At 38.3% G+C, this 18,879-nt stretch overlaps 1 protein-coding gene across 1 annotated transcript; it reads right to left on the reverse strand.

The window, feature by feature from the left end:
• Window positions 1-239: 239 nt before the first annotated feature.
• Window positions 240-8,556, reverse strand: LOC140239427 (uncharacterized). The gene is made up of 3 exons (XM_072319265.1): window positions 8,369-8,556; window positions 4,609-4,873; window positions 240-2,198 (listed from the first exon to the last, which is right to left on the reverse strand). The coding sequence occupies exons 1-3, from the start codon at window positions 8,453-8,455 to the stop codon at window positions 1,561-1,563; spliced, it is 990 nt and encodes a 329-aa protein (XP_072175366.1). The 5' UTR covers window positions 8,456-8,556; the 3' UTR covers window positions 240-1,560.
• Between the last annotated feature and the right edge of the window lie 10,323 nt (window positions 8,557-18,879).

An 18,879-nucleotide genomic window follows, 5' to 3' on the forward strand; every position in this document is an offset into this window, starting at 1 on the left:
TCGAACTCGTAGACACCTCTCTGAAAACTCACAATGCCATTACTGGCGATGCATTTCTCTAGAACTGCATTTTTCGCGGAAATCAAGACACCCACAGATGTTCTTTGATGGAGTGCTGCAGGCATGAGCATAAATCTCAGTTGAGATATATATTCCTGATGAAATACCCTCCCTTTCTTGACTTCAATTACCAAGTGTTCTTTGCTTACGCTTTCCAGAACGTAACGTGACTTAGAGAAAATGTGACGGGGGTCCCCACCCTTATACAATATTACAATAGATATCTTTCAAGAGGTTTTGCATGCCGGCCACAAGAGAATCTGGCTCGAACTCGTAGACACCTCTCTGAAAACTCACAATGCCATTACTGGCGATGCATTTCTCTAGAACTGCATTTTTCGCGGAAATCAAGACACCCACAGATGTTCTTTGATGGAGTGCTGCAGGCATGAGCATAAATCTCAGTTGAGATATATATTCCTGATGAAATACCCTCCCTTTCTTGACTTCAATTACCAAGTGTTCTTTGCTTACGCTTTCCAGAACGTAACGTGACTCAGAGAAAATGTGACGGGGGTCCCCACCCTTATACAATATTACAATAGATATCTTTCAAGAGGTTTTGCATGCCGGCCACAAGAGAATCTGGCTCGAACTCGTAGACACCTCTCTGAAAACTCACAATGCCATTACTGGCGATGCATTTCTCTAGAACTGCATTTTTCGCGGAAATCAAGACACCCACAGATGTTCTTTGATGGAGTGCTGCAGGCATGAGCATAAATCTCAGTTGAGATTATATTCCTGATGAAATACCCTCCCTTTCTTGACTTCAATTACCAAGTGTTCTTTGCTTACGCTTTCCAGAACGTAACGTGACTCAGAGAAAATGTGACGGGGGTCCCCACCCTTATACAATATTACAATAGATATCTTTCAAGAGGTTTTGCATGCCGGCCACAAGAGAATCTGGCTCGAACTCGTAGACACCTCTCTGAAAACTCACAATGCCATTACTGGCGATGCATTTCTCTAGAACTGCATTTTTCGCGGAAATCAAGACACCCACAGATGTTCTTTGATGGAGTGCTGCAGGCATGAGCATAAATCTCAGTTGAGATATATATTCCTGATGAAATACCCTCCCTTTCTTGACTTCAATTACCAAGTGTTCTTTGCTTACGCTTTCCAGAACGTAACGTGACTCAGAGAAAATGTGACGGGGGTCCCCACCCTTATACAATATTACAATAGATATCTTTCAAGAGGTTTTGCATGCCGGCCACAAGAGAATCTGGCTCGAACTCGTAGACACCTCTCTGAAAACTCACAATGCCATTACTGGCGATGCATTTCTCTAGAACTGCATTTTTCGCGGAAATCAAGACACCCACAGATGTTCTTTGATGGAGTGCTGCAGGCATGAGCATAAATCTCAGTTGAGATATATATTCCTGATGAAATACCCTCCCTTTCTTGACTTCAATTGCCAAGTGTTCTTTGCTTACGCTTTCCAGAACGTAACGTGACTCAGAGAAAATGTGACGGGGGTCCCCACCCTTATACAATATTACAATAGATATCTTTCAAGAGGTTTTGCATGCCGGCCACAAGAGAATCTGGCTCGAACTTGTAGACACCTCTCTGAAAACTCACAATGCCATTACTGGCGATGCATTTCTCTAGAACTGCATTTTTCGCGGAAATCAAGACACCCACAGATGTTCTTTGATGGAGTGCTGCAGGCATGAGCATAAATCTCAGTTGAGATATATATTCCTGATGAAATACCCTCCCTTTCTTGACTTCAATTACCAAGTGTTCTTTGCTTACGCTTTCCAGAACAATGTCTGGTACGAACTTGATGACTTTTGAGTCTGAACAGGGGGCTATATCTAATTGTCTCTGAACAGGATTGCAAGGTGAACGTTTTAGCGGCAGAGATTCTGGTGGCAACTTCGCAGGAGATTCTGATGACGAGGATTCATTGTCACTTCCCTCAAATGTAATTCTAAATAATGTATCCCGAACTGCTGGCTCATTGGCAGTACTGTTACCACCAATATTCACCACTTTCATTGAGCTTTCTGAGGCGAATAGATCTGTCATGAGTCCTGCGCACATTCCTCTGCCACGGGAGCTGGCCATTTCCGCGACAAAGCCTTGTGTGATAGTTTGTTCCTCTGGGGTTAAGTCACCTGAAAAGAATAGAAAGAGATGATCAAACATGATTTGGCAAGATCAAACAAAACACCGATTATCAAGAAGGGTTCCTGAAAAACACTAAGCATACTAAGAGTATTGCACTTTATTTTATTTGACAATAACAATAACAGATAGCTTTAACCAACATAAATACAACCCTATGGATCCTCTGTACATCAGAAAAACCCAAGGTTACCAGACCTTTGCTTTGACCCGAGAAAAAATGCCTTTAACAAGTCAGATCAAAGGGGTACGGACACTGAAAAAGTATATATCTGCAAAATTTGCTCCTTCAACAATTATAAATAGAGTAAATTGGAAAATAACAATTAACAATTAACTGCAGATTTTTTTTTTCTGTGAAATACTAACAGTATTTTAGCCTTTATGACAAAAATTACACCCCTGTCAAGAGGACAGGTTTGTGTTGTGTATGAAACAGTTAGGCCAGACTTTTGGTAAAATTTACAAAGTGTTGTCAAATGTGTGTAGTAAAATAATTGATGCTGACATAGGTAAACTTCTTAAAAAGTGGTTATAACATTTTGAGAAGAGTCAAGTTGTAGTTAGATCAACTTTAAAGGTACGGACACTGAAAGTCTATATGGAAGTTACCTGCTTACAGCAGTTATGATGTCAGGCAGGATCTTTCTGTTCAATATTAGAATTAAACTTTAGAATGGAAAGAAAAAGGCATGTTTAGTGCCCTGCAGTAATAGGTGTATATAACAAATATTGAGTTTAGGCAAAAAAGTGTGTTTCAGGTTACCTTGCCCTACCTAGAAATTTGGTTGAAACCTAAATTTTTTATTCCACATTTTATTCCACATTAGGCATATATTCTGAATATGTTGCGCATCTGGAATACAACCACACAAAATTCAGTGTCCGTACCCCTATCACTTTATCAAGAATGTTCATACCACATGCACCTTATTTCAGCCAGTAACATTTCAAAAATTTTCATTATAAATAATTCCCAATTTCTCAATGCAACAACAGCTATCTTTTGTTGGATTTTTGCACAAATTTCCTATATGAACAATAGTTGAAACACTATGCTTCTAAATCTGGAATTGATAAGTTATTTTAGCAGTAATGGCTACAACAGGCAAACTGACATTTATTTTGCTGTTAAAGGGCCTGATTCATTTTGTGGGGGGTGTACGGACACTTAAAAAAGGGTACGGACACTGAATTGACATAATAGTAAAGTTCTGCCTCATGAACAAAGACCGATACCTAATGGCCATTTTTCTGGGGAGTGTGTAAGTAGCCCTATAGTTTGTACCAACTGTTCATTCTCAGTGGTTGCTCATGTCAGAAATAAGAGGGGGGGGGGTACGGACATCAAAAATTTGTGGAAAATAGATACTAACATTTCACGGGTGTATTTTACTAAACATAAAGCATCTGAATCCAATGCCAGTATATGATGTGATTAAACATACTTCTTCCAAAAGTACATAAGTATATAAACAATTACTTCATCACTGTACAGACTAGGTATGGCACTTAATTAAGAACCCTTCTTCAAAATACAAAAATCCGTAACGAGTGCATATTTTTGAAAATCTGAAGTTTCGTGGTCCAAAAACTTGTAAGCCTCTTGCATATTGCAATGAATCATTGCTAAACACAATCTGCTTCCTAATGAATATACATTCATCAGCATTTTTCATGCTTATAGACAAGAAACACGCATGCTTATTATTGTGAAAATGTGAGTGACCCTTCGCAACGACCAAAATTGCCCTTTTTGGGGTTAGAAAAATTGTCATATCTCTGTCAAATTTCTACGGATTTGGATAAATCTTGTTGCGTTTTGTAAGTTGTTCATCATTTCAATTAGAAATAACACCAACTTCCTTCAGTTAATTTTATCTACCCATCAAAAGCTGCGTAACGACCCAAAAAAAATTTTGTACCATTTATTGTAAAACAGCCGTATACACACACGGATGGTCCCTCTCTGTTTCATAATGCATCTCTGAGCTTTCTTTTCGACATACATAACAAACGTACAGCTTTGTAGTTCTATTAACTGTTATCCCGTTGTTAGCCTGTTGTTATCCTGTGACCTTGTGACTGTTCATTCTTGACCTCACTCTGCAACTTTAGCAGTTCTCCAGACTGGAGGAATTCAAGCAAAGAAGAAGAGGTCTTGAATCCGCATGTCCACAACTGTGATTATTAATCGATCATCGATCACTCTGATTGAGTGATGATCAAACTTGAAAATTCACACCGATTCCGAACACTATATATTAGGCAGTAGACAGAGAATATATAGTTAGTTTTATTCACACTCAAATAAATATTTCACAAATTAACTTTTTTTTTTAAATTTGGTAACGGAATTAGTAACAAATTTTTCTAACGACGATGCAAGACAACACTTACAATTTTCCTTGTAATCCCATAATTGTGAAGTACTGTCGAAGTACAAGGATTGAAGTGGCCTCACGAGTTTCACAATGTTAGCTGTAACTTCTTCAGGAACAGTTCTATCAGTTGAGAGTTTACTGGCCGACAGACACACCCAGTCTTCTATATCATACACCAATTGGTTTCCTTCGATGGAACTAGGAGTCACGTCTTTCCAAGTCCACACTACCGGCATGCCTCGAATATTGCCACTTATTGTGCAAAGTGGGAATCGACTTCTCTGAAAACAAAAATGGGTAAGGTCAAGTTATAGTGTATGTCATACAAAACTAGAATTGTCAGTTGAGTCTGCATGCTGTATGGAACCAACCAACAACATCTGTATGGAACACTTTGTTAAATTTTAAGTATTTACTCATTTACATGACTGGTTCACGAAATGCGGGGCCTCACGAAGTGCGGACACACGCTATGGGTAAACAATTTATTTTCAATATATTTTCCGATCTGATTCAAAGGCCTTTGACTTGCCTGAAGTGAGTTTTGTAATTTTAACTTGCACAGGGCAGTAGGGCAAGTGCTATGCCTGGGGCCTGTTTCACAAAGGTCGCACTTAGTAAGTCAGACTTAGCGCTAGTCAAACTTAGTCTAAGTGCGACTTTTTAAGTCTGTTTCACAAAGTCAATCTTAGGTTAAGACTGACTTATTCGATTTGAATAATAATGTACGAGCCAAAAATATGCAAATTAGCCATTTGTTGTCTGCTGATGATTTTTGAGTAATTTCTGGAAGGGAAATTGCTTTGATTTTCTGCAAGTACGATTCATATGACATTACTGTATCATTCGTTATTCACAGTGCTCATTTACTGACTCATGTTATTTCTCTTTTGTACATGAATAGCCGCTCGTTTGATGATTATTTTGATGTAACAGATGTTTTGTGCATGAGGCCTCTTTAATCCAGTCCCACATGTATTGGACTGTGTGAAAGTTAGGATGAATGGGGTTGCTCGCGCAGCTCGCAGCAGCTAGCTGGCACTGATGATATGATCTCTGCATTCTAAATTCTGTACAACCATTCACATTGCACAATTGGTAACTGTGGACCTTGGTAGAAGAGGATTCTGGCTAGCCTCTTCTTGCACACGAGGAGAAGTTTTCTTTTCCAGCTAGCTAGGGTTGGTCATAACTACAGAAGTGAGTGTAGCTTAATCTGTTAGTCATTAGGTAGGTCCTTGAAATTAAATGTAATTTGAGCAAGAGATGATTCATCGAAAAGTTAGGAAGGGACTGAATATTATGAACTCTGTGTGTGTTGTACCGATACTTGTATTGAAATTTGTAGAGTCTGCTCATTTCATGTCATTACGACATGTCATTAGACAGTGTCTACATTAGCCCGACCAGACGCTGTTAATACGATGTGCGAATAACTGGGCTGTGTATAGTTATGTATGCATAAAAGTTCTAGTTTTAGTATGGGATGGCTATGCCTAACAGTAATAGTGTAGAGTCTGTGCATTGTGATATTAATCAAGATAGGGGCACAGTGCCACATCTTCATGATTTTGAAGAAAACAAAGTGCATGATTGCCCTAGACTGCATGTGTAAGGTTAGTTAGAACCATAATAAATCATGGCTATGGCTATCAATTGGTCGAATTTTAAAGTCCAATTGCTGGGCCCTGAGTTGAATTGGAAAGTAATTGATGACTTTATGCATTTTCGGATTTTGGAATGTGTTTGAGAACTGCATCAATCAAGTTTAGGCATAGAAACTACTAGACCTCTAACGTTTTCCGTGTATACGTTTAATACTGTGTCTGTAGCCTTTGATGCGAGGCAAAGGTGACTGTCTATTGGCTAACCGTTTCCTCTAACTGACACAAAATGCTGGGGGGGGGGGGAGGGGGTTGTTATGTCTTATTTTGTTTTGTTTTTTGCTTCCAGGAAAAAAAAAAAAGCATTCATTAAGATGTTACTGGTACCGTAGAAATGGAACTTGGCTAATTTCATTGGCAGTCATGTGTAGAGGTACTGTAGACCAATAAATCTGCCTCTTGTTGGGTAGCCTCTTGTTAATTGTATTTATACGGTCGCTAATGCAGTCGACCGTATTTCAGACTGTACAGATACAATTAGGCTACCAAACAAGAGACAAATTTATCGGTCTAACCAGTTAGTGTAGATAGACACAGCCCCGTCCTGTACACAAGAGGTATGATATTTCTAACAAGTATAGGTCTAATTAATTTGTTGGGTTTTTCTAATTTGTTGTGAATGCATGATATTTATAATGGATAGGCATGCATTAATATTCATGGGTAAGCAGCTAAGAAGATAACACAGGTAAGAAAGGATTAGTAGAAATATAATTAATTTCCAAAGTCCAGATACATGTAGATTATATAGCTCTTTATGAGCTAAAAAAAAAAAAAAGTTCAAACTACCAGTACATTTGTAGGTAGGGATCTATTTTTATGACTATTTTTAATTTGGACCATTGTTCAGTGAATAGTGTAGGAGTAGACCCTCTACGAAACTAGTGATTCTCTAGTTTGTTAAAAATACTTCCATCTCACTCAGGATAAGATAAAGTGGAAGAGATTAATGAATATTAGGAGTTGATTATGCTTTTGAACTTCCCATTTTGGAATTTAAGTCTGACTTTACGCATGGCTTCAGGCCATGCGTAGAGTTACGCAGGACTTGGTGGGACTTACGCATGACTTAAGCTTTGTGAAACAGGATTTAAAGTCCTGCGTAAATTTACGCAGGACTTTGGGATTTACGCAGGGTTTGGGGATTTACGCATGAGTTAAGTCAAACTTAAATCTTTGTGAAACACCCCCCAGACCCTGTGTACCCAACCCTCCTCATGACTAATGTATCATGTATGGAGGTGTATCCTATTACCGAACGATTTTTGTTTTATTGCTCCAAACGGGCAACATTATGCAATAATTCAGCCAAAAATATCCTTATAGATAATTGAAATGCTGATGACTTTAGCTGTAAAGAAAATACTTGAAAAATAAGCCAACTTCTAGAAAAAATCCGTATTTCAAATAACCCTTCCACAAAAGTTGTCTCTTTTTACCGACGCAAATCGTATTGTATTACCGAACGTGCGCCCTCTGTATGGGGAAAATTATACATTGTATTTTCGGTCAATGTTTATTAACGCAGGACAACGAATATCGAAATCTTAGCAATTATTACGTAAATTTGATGTAAATTGCGTTTTGTTTTGTTTTTTGATGCAGTTTAGCAATTTTCGGCACTGGCTTCCCCTGTGGCTGTGAGAAAACAGCGCGTAGTGCAATGAATGCGTATTCAAGTTGTTGTACGCGCTCCATTGACAAAGTACGCGTTCGGTAATAGGATACCGTTCGGTAACATAATAGGATACCTGACTATACTTGACCAGAAGATTATGGTAATATATTTGAGCTCTGATACCTAGTAGAAAGTTACAAAATAAGTCAAAATGCCTTGCAAAAATGTCGCGAAACACGCCGCGCCAAAATCTCCTGTCAGATTTAGAATGGATTTCAGGTGGCAGATTAAGGGAGATTTTCAAACGCGGTGACCGACAATGCCTCCTTCATTGAAGCGTATGTATAACACACACGCTAATAATATGTGGCAGGCTACGGGCGGCGAACTAATTCAGTGCCGATATTGGTTCGCCAGCGCGGACGTGCACAAGAATTACACACAAGTGGCGACCATACGGTAATAGACGCGCTAAATTATGAACGCTCCCTTACACGTATATCCAAAATGGAACGGTTTTCTTCCATGTCTTCTGGTTCTAGTGATGACTCCCAGCGTGTTCGTTTTCTTCCGGTGGCCATTCTGCGATTCGGAATCAGCGTTGCCAGGTCCCAACAAAGCAAAATCACCAAAAGGCATGTGAAAAATCACCAAAAGCCATAAAAAATCACCAAATTCAGAAACGCTGGGTCAGGCTTCAATTTAAAAGACAAAATGATGTCAATAAACCTTCATCAAACACTCTGCTCTACACAGCTCTGCGCTAGTCTCGGTGCAATTTACGGCGCGCGCGCCGTAGTCAAACACTAAATGCAAAATGTGCACGATGTGCATGGATGAATATCTGTGTGTGGTCAGTGGTGCTGAGTGACAAAAAAGGGGCACATGTTCTGTTTCTACGGGAAATAAGGGGAAAACTTTGGGCAAAATGCATTTTCGTTTTCTTTGGTGTGATTATTTTCCATTGGTCTAAAAAATCACCAAAAAATTACCAAAAATCACCAAATTTTGATTTGGTTACCAGGCTAAAAATTTGTCACCAAACAACTTCAGAAATCACCAAATTTTACCCTTTTTGGTTACCGAAATCACCATCTGGCAACACTGTTCGGAATCCCATTCACACGCGTACAATTTGAGGATCAAGTGCGCTATTTACAGATCGCCCAACGTCTCCGGTTTAATTGTCCTTTAGCATGTGGGACATACCACCGAACTAAAACATACATGTCATCAAATAGATGTCCGTCCCGTCATGCCCGTTCGTCCGTCTGTGTGTCCACTCCGTCAATGAAAAATGTTCTGGATGTATTCGGCCCCCCCCCCCCCTTGTATCCGCCAGTGCTATATCTGACAGTGCTTGATGCGGGGTTCAAACCTGCTGCACAGAACTTGAAATTAAGAATAAACGTCTCTCAGGATGTCATTTCCTTGCCAATTTTGACGTGACGCGGGCTTCAAAGGCTTCTACATAGAATTTGCAAATTCTATGTTATGCAAATTTATTCAAAATTAACAAAACTGCTACATCTCTGTCATTTTTTGGTCATTTTTATTAGTACATGTATGTTTGTTTTATCTGATATGGCCCCGGTTTGGTACAAGCTTCAAAACATCTACCCGGAACATCTACACAGAATTTTGAAATTCATGTTATGCAAATTAATGCAAATTTATTCCGAATCAACGAAAATGCTTCATTTCTGTAATTTTGGGGTCAATTTTCTTCACGTATGTTTGTTTTATCTCATGACATGGCTCGATCGCTTGGTGCTAGTCGTCAAAACCGTACCCGGGACTTCTACACAGAATTTTGATATTCATTAATAATGCTAATTTATGCAAATTTATTCCAAATCAATGAAAATTGCTACTTAAATTTGTCATTTCTTCGACGATTTTGATTCAGTTTATTAAAGTTATCTGATAGGCCCTTGAGTGGGCTTCAAAACTTTTGCACAGAACTTTGAAAATACTTAAGTATGCAAATGACGGTATGCAAATTATTTCTTTTTTCATTTGACAAATCAATGATATATTATGCTATTTCTCTGTCATTTTCTTGCCAATTTTGATTTGGTTTATTTCATAAAAGTGGTAGGACGTGGAGTAGGCGTCAATAGCTTTTACTTACCGAAATGGGAAATTTGTAAATTTGCAAATTTATGTCAATGTATTCAAAATCAACGAAATGTATAACTTCTCAGTTACATTATTAGATTTATTTGCTGTTCTCATGACATATACTCAATCAGTCTCATGGCATATTCTCAATCAGCCTCATGGCATATACTCAATCAGTCTCATGGCATATACTCAACCAGTCTCAAAGCATATACTCTAAAAGTCTCATGGCATATACAGTGGACTCCCGTTATAACGAAGTCCTCGGGACCGGCAATTTTCTTTCGTTATATCGAAATTTCGTTATAACCGAATGAATAAACAATGAAAATACATAGAGTTTACAATGTTGCGGCCCTAAATTTTACTTCGTTGTAACCGGAATTTCGTTATAACCGTGTTCGCTATAACGGGAGTGCACTGTACTCAATCGGTCTCATGGCATATACTCAACCGGTCTCATGGCATATACTCAATCGGTCTCATGGCATATACTCAACCGGTCTCATGGCATATACTCTAGAAGTCTCATGGCATATACTCAATCGGTCTCATGGCATATACTCAACTAGTCTCATGGCATATACTTAACCGGTTTCATGGCATATACTCAACCGGTCTCATGGCATATACGCTAGTAGCCTCATGGCATATACTTTTTTGTTGCGGGGGTTTTATCACTGTTTATGGGCAATGGGCATTTAAAACACTTTTCACCAATAAAACTTACCTGATTCGAATCCAGTCTTTACCGCATCTAAATCTACTAGCGTATATGCCATGAGACTGGTTAAGTATATGCCATGAGACTGATTGAGTATATGCCATGAGGCTACTAGCGTATATGCCATGAGACTGGTTGAGTATATGCCATGAGACTGATTGAGTATATGCCATGATACACAGATATACAAATATACAAAAATATTACACTAAGCGTTGTGGTTGTATTTAATTTACCGCTAATGTAACAATTACTATGATGTTACATGCGTTTACTGCGTGTTGATCACAAGACAATATAGCAATGATATACTATAATGGTGTATGTCCCCGTCAAGATTTGGATTGAAATAAGGTCAGAAATTGGGGTAAGGATAGAGGAAGCTGAAGAGTGGGACTTAAGTCAATGTAACCACAATATGTAAATAAGGAGAGTCTAATTCATTGTAGATCAATCACTTTAAAGTTAAATAGTGAAATGTAGAAGTAAAAAAGTCGAGATTGAGATTCAGGTCAGAATATGTGGATTTTGAAATTATTTGTTATGTTAGTGTTAATGGCATTTGCGAAATACGTTAATCAAAATTATAATCTATGGTTAAGTTCTAGTTTTCGGCCAGCATCTAATTAATTTCTGGGAATGAGTATATTTAAGGTTTTAAATACACCTTTATTTTACATTTAGGGATTAACTAGAGTCATAATTATGCATTTTCAAAGTTATCATTACCGAATGAGATTAAATTTGTAGTTGGTTTCCAGTTTTTCGGCCATCATCTAGTTAATCCTCAGGGTAGGTTACAACTTAAACTTAGAAACTGAGGGTTAACAAACTTCTTGGGTATTTTCGACTTTAGGGTCAACTGCTAAGGATCAATGTTCAGCTAAGTTTCAGTTTCGGGTGACAATCTAACTAATCTCTAAGGATAAGTGCAAAATGATGTTAAAGTTTAGGGTTAACCTGAACTAACCTTAAAATCAGAAGGGTGAAGATTAATTAACGCCATTGGTGTTTTCAAAGTCAGGGTTACCTTATAAGGTTGAATTGATAATAAAATTCCAGGTTCTGGCCAGCATCTAGTTATTTTTGGATAAGTGTAACGCCATGTTAGGGTTTACGGTTAACTTGAAACCTAATCTTAAACTCATAAACTTTTGGGTTCACCAACTTCTAACCCTAAGCATGCGCAAGTATCGGGTTTTGTCACGTGGTGCCTGTAGGCGAACTAGTCCCTATGAGTGTGTTGCATTTTTTACTGAGCACGTTCTGACGAGAGGACTGACTAAAACAATGACATCGCGGGCAACATTTTATTTTGGATCGTACTATGAATTCCTACATGCAGTAAAGTTTTCATATCACGATTTCATTGGCTCACATTCAGGCAAAAGATTTGCTTGTTATTTCATTGACGTTTAGAGCTTTCATGGCTGATGACATGCCGGTTGCATTTTGTGTGTACGACACAGTCGATGAATGTCATCAGGGTGTCATACACAGTTTTCAAAGTGGGTTTGACTACATGGACGATGATCATGGGGTTGCCAACCATAGCGTTGTTCAACTTCCATGACCTCGTCGGCCTCATGTATTTTAACCTGCAACAAGGTCTCATGTACCCGGTGTACAGGATCGTTTAGAAATGTATATATTCTTTTTTTTTAGTTTGTATTGTACGTAATTGGCGTGTGATTAGCCGTGATGATTAAAAATTGATTATGCCTTACCAAATCAGGTATGGGCTGAAAACCAAACAAAAAACAGGTCCCTAAGAAACCCCATTTCAGACCCAAATGAATGGGTTGTGAATGTCCCTCTCCAAACTTTCTGTTGACTGTCTTTTTTTCTGTTTTTTTTTTCATTTTCTAGTTATTTTGTTTGTTGCTTTTTTGTTTTCTGTTTTCGTTCGTTTTCTTTTCTTCCCTAATTTTGTTTTAACGCTTCTGAATTAGAATGCTGATTTTCCCGCCGAATGGACACCACGTGGTGAGATGGATCACGTGGTTTTTAAATAACGTTTTTATTGGCTGACAATCAGACGTTGCCATACCGACGTCACTATACAAAACGCACGCGCTTCCCGCTGGAGTATACTCGGCTTGTGCATTTCATAGCATGATGGCGAACACACCAGTGACTTCGTTTAGTTTTGACACTGTGCTAATCGATTTCATAAGATGAAAAGTTGTTTCAGGTCCGTAGAATTCATAATTTCAAGAGCAATGTCATAAGCCGTCATTTTGGTGTACAAAGCCTATGGGGTTGTAACGGGGGAGGGGTCAGAGGCAAAAAAAGCTTTCCGCTTTGAAGATAACTAAATTGATGTCAAGTTAAACCTATAGAAGTTGTAGTCTGATATCTCCTTAACACATTCTAATCGATTTCATGAGATATAAAGTTGTTTCAGGTCCGTAGAATTCATAATTTCAAGAGCAATGTCATAAGCCGTCATTTTGGTGTACGAAGCCTATGGGGTTGTAGCCGGGGAGGGGTCAGAGGCAAAAAAAAAGCGTTCCGCTTTGAAGATAACTAAATTGATGTCACGATAAACCTATAGAAGTTGTAGTCTGATATCTCTTTCACACATTCTAATCGATTTCATAAGACGAAAAGTTGTTTCAGGTCCGTAGAATTCATAATTTCAAGGGCAATGTCATAAGCCGTCATTTTCGTGTACAAAGCCTATGGGGTTATAGCCGGTTAGGGGTCAGAGGCAAAAAAAGCGTTCCGCTTTGAAGATAACTAAATTGATGTCAAGATAAACCTATAGAAGTTGTAGTCTGATATCTCCTTCACACATTCTAATCGATTTCATGAGATATAAAGTTGTTTCAGGTCCGTAGAATTCATAATTTCAAGAGCAATGTAATAAGCCGTCATTTTGGTGTACAAAGCCTATGGGGTTGTAACGAGGGAAGGGTCAGAGGCAAAAAAAGCTTTCCACTTTGAAGACAACTAAATTGATGTCAAGTTAAACCTATAGAAGTTGTAGTCTGATATCTCCTTAACATATTCTAATCGATTTCATAAGACGAAAAGTTGTTTCAGGTCCGTAGAATTCATAATTTCAAGGGCAATGTCATAAGCCGTCATTTTCGTGTACAAAGCCTATGGGGTTATAGCCGGGGAGGGGTCAGAGGAAAAAAAAGCGTTCCGCTTTGAAGATAACTAAATTGATGTCAAGATAAACATATAGAAGTTGTAGTCTGATATCTCCTTCACACATTCTAATCGATTTCATAACATGAAAAGTTGTTTCAGGTCCGTAGAATTCATAATTTCAAGAGCAATGTCATAAGCCGCCATTTTTGTGTACAATGCCTATGGGGTTATAGTCGGGGAGGGGACAGAGGCAAAAAAAAAAGCGTTCCGCTTTGAAGATAACTAAATTGATGTCAAGATAAACCTAAAGAAGTTGTAGTCTGATATCTCCTTCACACATTTTAATCGATATCATAAGACGAAAAGTTGCTTCATGTCCGTAGAATTGATCATTTTTCAAGGGCAATGTCATAAGCCGTCATTTTGGTGTACAAAGCCTAAGGGGTTGTAACGGGGGAGGGGTCAGAGGCAAAAAAAGCGTTCCGCTTTGAAGATAGCAAAATTGATGTCAAGATAAACCTATAGAAATTGTAGTCTGATATCTCCTTCACACATTCTAATCGATTTCATAAGATATAAAGTTGTTTCAGGTCCGTAGAATTCATAATTTCAAGAGCAATGTCATAAGCCGTCATTTTTGTGTACAAAGCCTAAGGGGTTATAGCCGGGGAGGGGTCAGAGGCAAAAAAAAAGCGTTCCGCTTTGAAGATAACTCAATTGATGTCAAGATAAACATATAGAAGTTGTAGTCTGATATCTCCTACACACATTCTAATCGATTTCATGAGATGAAAAGTTGTTTCAGGTCCGTAGAATTCATAATTTCAAGAGCAATGTAATAAGCCGTCATTTTGGTGTACAAAGCCTATGGGGTTGTAACGAGGGAGGGGTCAGAGGCAAAAAAAGCTCTTCGCTTTGAAGATAACTAAATTGATGTCAAGTTAAACCTATAGAAGTTGTAGTTTGATATCTCCTTCACACATTCTAATCGATTTCATAAGACGAAAAGTTGTTTCAGGTCCGTAGATCTGATAATTTCAAGGGCAATGTCATAAGCCGTCATTTTGGCGTACAAAGCCTATGGGGTTGTAACGGGGGAGGGGTCAGAGGAAAAAAAAGCTTTCCGCTTTGAAGATAACTAAATTGATGTCAAGTTAAACCTATAGAAGTTGTAGTCTGATATCTCCTTCACACATTCTAATCGATTTCATGAGATATAAAGTTGTTTCAGGTCCGTAGAATTCATAATTTCAAGAGCAATGTCATAAGCCGTCATTTTGGTGTACAAAGCCTTAGGGTTTGTAACGGGGAAGGGGTCAGAGGCAGAAAAAGCTTTCCGCTTTGAAGATAACTAAATTGATGTCAAGTTAAACCTATAGAAGTTGTAGTCTGATATCTCCTTCACACATTCTAATCAATTTCATAAGATGAAAAGTTGTTTCAGGTCCGTAGAATTCATAATTTCAAGAGCAATGTCATAAGCCGCCATTTTTGTGTACAATGCCTATGGGGTTATAGTCGGGGAGGGGACAGAGGCAAAAAAAGAGCGTTCCGCTTTGAAGATAACTAAATTGATGTCAAGATAAACCTAAAGAAGTTGTAGTCTGATATCTCCTTCACACATTTTAATCGATATCATAAGACGAAAAGTTGCTTCATGTCCGTAGAACTGATCATTTTTCAAGGGCAATGTCATAAGCCGTCATTTTGGTGTACAAAGCCTAAGGGGTTGTAACGGGGGAGGGGTCAGAGGCAAAAAAAGCGTTCCGCTTTGAAGATAACAAAATTGATGTCAAGATAAACCTCTAGAAATTGTAGTCTGATATCTCCTTCACACATTCTAATCGATTTCATAAGATATAAAGTTGTTTCAGGTCCGTAGAATTCATAATTTCAAGAGCAATGTCATAAGCCGTCATTTTTGTGTACAAAGCCTAAGGGGTTATAGCCGGGGAGGGGTCAGAGGCAAAAAAAAAGCGTTCCGCTTTGAAGATAACTAAATTGATGTCAAGATAAACCTATAGAAGTTGTAGTCTGATATCTCCTTCACACATTCTAATCGATTTCATGAGATATAAAGTTGTTTCAGGTCCGTAGAATTCATAATTTCAAGAGCAATGTAATAAGCCGTCATTTTGGTGTACAAAGCCTATGGGGTTGTAACGAGGGAAGGGTCAGAGGCAAAAAAAGCTTTCCACTTTGAAGACAACTAAATTGATGTCAAGTTAAACCTATAGAAGTTGTAGTCTGATATCTCCTTAACATATTCTAATCGATTTCATAAGACGAAAAGTTGTTTCAGGTCCGTAGAATTCATAATTTCAAGGGCAATGTCATAAGCCGTCATTTTCGTGTACAAAGCCTATGGGGTTATAGCCGGGGAGGGGTCAGAGGAAAAAAAAGCGTTCCGCTTTGAAGATAACTAAATTGATGTCAAGATAAACATATAGAAGTTGTAGTCTGATATCTCCTTCACACATTCTAATCGATTTCATAACATGAAAAGTTGTTTCAGGTCCGTAGAATTCATAATTTCAAGAGCAATGTCATAAGCCGCCATTTTTGTGTACAATGCCTATGGGGTTATAGTCGGGGAGGGGACAGAGGCAAAAAAAAAGCGTTCCGCTTTGAAGATAACTAAATTGATGTCAAGATAAACCTAAAGAAGTTGTAGTCTGATATCTCCTTCACACATTTTAATCGATATCATAAGACGAAAAGTTGCTTCATGTCCGTAGAATTGATCATTTTTCAAGGGCAATGTCATAAGCCGTCATTTTGGTGTACAAAGCCTAAGGGGTTGTAACGGGGGAGGGGTCAGAGGCAAAAAAAGCGTTCCGCTTTGAAGATAGCAAAATTGATGTCAAGATAAACCTATAGAAATTGTAGTCTGATATCTCCTTCACACATTCTAATCGATTTCATAAGATATAAAGTTGTTTCAGGTCCGTAGAATTCATAATTTCAAGAGCAATGTCATAAGCCGTCATTTTTGTGTACAAAGCCTAAGGGGTTATAGCCGGGGAGGGGTCAGAGGCAAAAAAAAAGCGTTCCGCTTTGAAGATAACTCAATTGATGTCAAGATAAACATATAGAAGTTGTAGTCTGATATCTCCTACACACATTCTAATCGATTTCATGAGATGAAAAGTTGTTTCAGGTCCGTAGAATTCATAATTTCAAGAGCAATGTAATAAGCCGTCATTTTGGTGTACAAAGCCTATGGGGTTGTAACGAGGGAGGGGTCAGAGGCAAAAAAAGCTCTTCGCTTTGAAGATAACTAAATTGATGTCAAGTTAAACCTATAGAAGTTGTAGTTTGATATCTCCTTCACACATTCTAATCGATTTCATAAGACGAAAAGTTGTTTCAGGTCCGTAGATCTGATAATTTCAAGGGCAATGTCATAAGCCGTCATTTTGGCGTACAAAGCCTATGGGGTTGTAACGGGGGAGGGGTCAGAGGAAAAAAAAGCTTTCCGCTTTGAAGATAACTAAATTGATGTCAAGTTAAACCTATAGAAGTTGTAGTCTGATATCTCCTTCACACATTCTAATCGATTTCATGAGATATAAAGTTGTTTCAGGTCCGTAGAATTCATAATTTCAAGAGCAATGTCATAAGCCGTCATTTTGGTGTACAAAGCCTTAGGGTTTGTAACGGGGAAGGGGTCAGAGGCAGAAAAAGCTTTCCGCTTTGAAGATAACTAAATTGATGTCAAGTTAAACCTATAGAAGTTGTAGTCTGATATCTCCTTCACACATTCTAATCAATTTCATAAGATGAAAAGTTGTTTCAGGTCCGTAGAATTCATAATTTCAAGAGCAATGTCATAAGCCGCCATTTTTGTGTACAATGCCTATGGGGTTATAGTCGGGGAGGGGACAGAGGCAAAAAAAGAGCGTTCCGCTTTGAAGATAACTAAATTGATGTCAAGATAAACCTAAAGAAGTTGTAGTCTGATATCTCCTTCACACATTTTAATCGATATCATAAGACGAAAAGTTGCTTCATGTCCGTAGAATTGATCATTTTTCAAGGGCAATGTCATAAGCCGTCATTTTGGTGTACAAAGCCTAAGGGGTTGTAACGGGGGAGGGGTCAGAGGCAAAAAAAGCGTTCCGCTTTGAAGATAACAAAATTGATGTCAAGATAAACCTCTAGAAATTGTAGTCTGATATCTCCTTCACACATTCTAATCGATTTCATAAGATATAAAGTTGTTTCAGGTCCGTAGAATTCATAATTTCAAGAGCAATGTCATAAGCCGTCATTTTTGTGTACAAAGCCTAAGGGGTTATAGCCGGGGAGGGGTCAGAGGCAAAAAAAAGCGTTCCGCTTTGAAGATAATTCAATTGATGTCAAGATAAACATATAGAAGTTGTAGTCTGATATCTCCTACACACATTCTAATCGATTTCATGAGATGAAAAGTTGTTTCAGGTCCGTAGAATTCATAATTTCAAGAGCAATGTCATAAGCCGTCATTTTGGTGTACAAAGCCTATGGGGTTGTAACGAGGGAGGGGTCAGAGGCAAAAAAAGCTCTTCGCTTTGAAGATAACTAAATTGATGTCAAGTTAAACCTATAGAAGTTGTAGTCTGATATCTCCTTCACACATTCTAATCGATTTCATAAGACGAAAAGTTGTTTCAGGTCCGTAGATCTGATAATTTCAAGGGCAATGTCATAAGCCGTCATTTTGGTGTACAAAGCCTATGGGGTTGTAACGGGGGAGGGGTCAGAGGAAAAAAAAGCTTTCCGCTTTGAAGATAACTAAATTGATGTCAAGTTAAACCTATAGAAGTTGTAGTCTGATATCTCCTTAACACATTCTAATCGATTTCATGAGATATAAAGTTGTTTCAGGTCCGTAGAATTCATAATTTCAAGAGAAATGTCATAAGCCGTCATTTTGGTGTACAAAGCCTATGGGGTTATAGCCGGATAGGGGTCAGAGGCCCAAAAAGCGTTCCGCTTTGAAGATAGCTAAATTGATGTCAAGATAAACATATAGAAGTTGTAGTCTGATATCTCCTTCACACATTCTAATCG

This window comes from Diadema setosum, chromosome 16 (genome assembly GCF_964275005.1).
Source record: "Diadema setosum chromosome 16, eeDiaSeto1, whole genome shotgun sequence".
In the NCBI taxonomy this organism is placed as follows: Eukaryota; Metazoa; Echinodermata; class Echinoidea; order Diadematoida; family Diadematidae; genus Diadema; species Diadema setosum.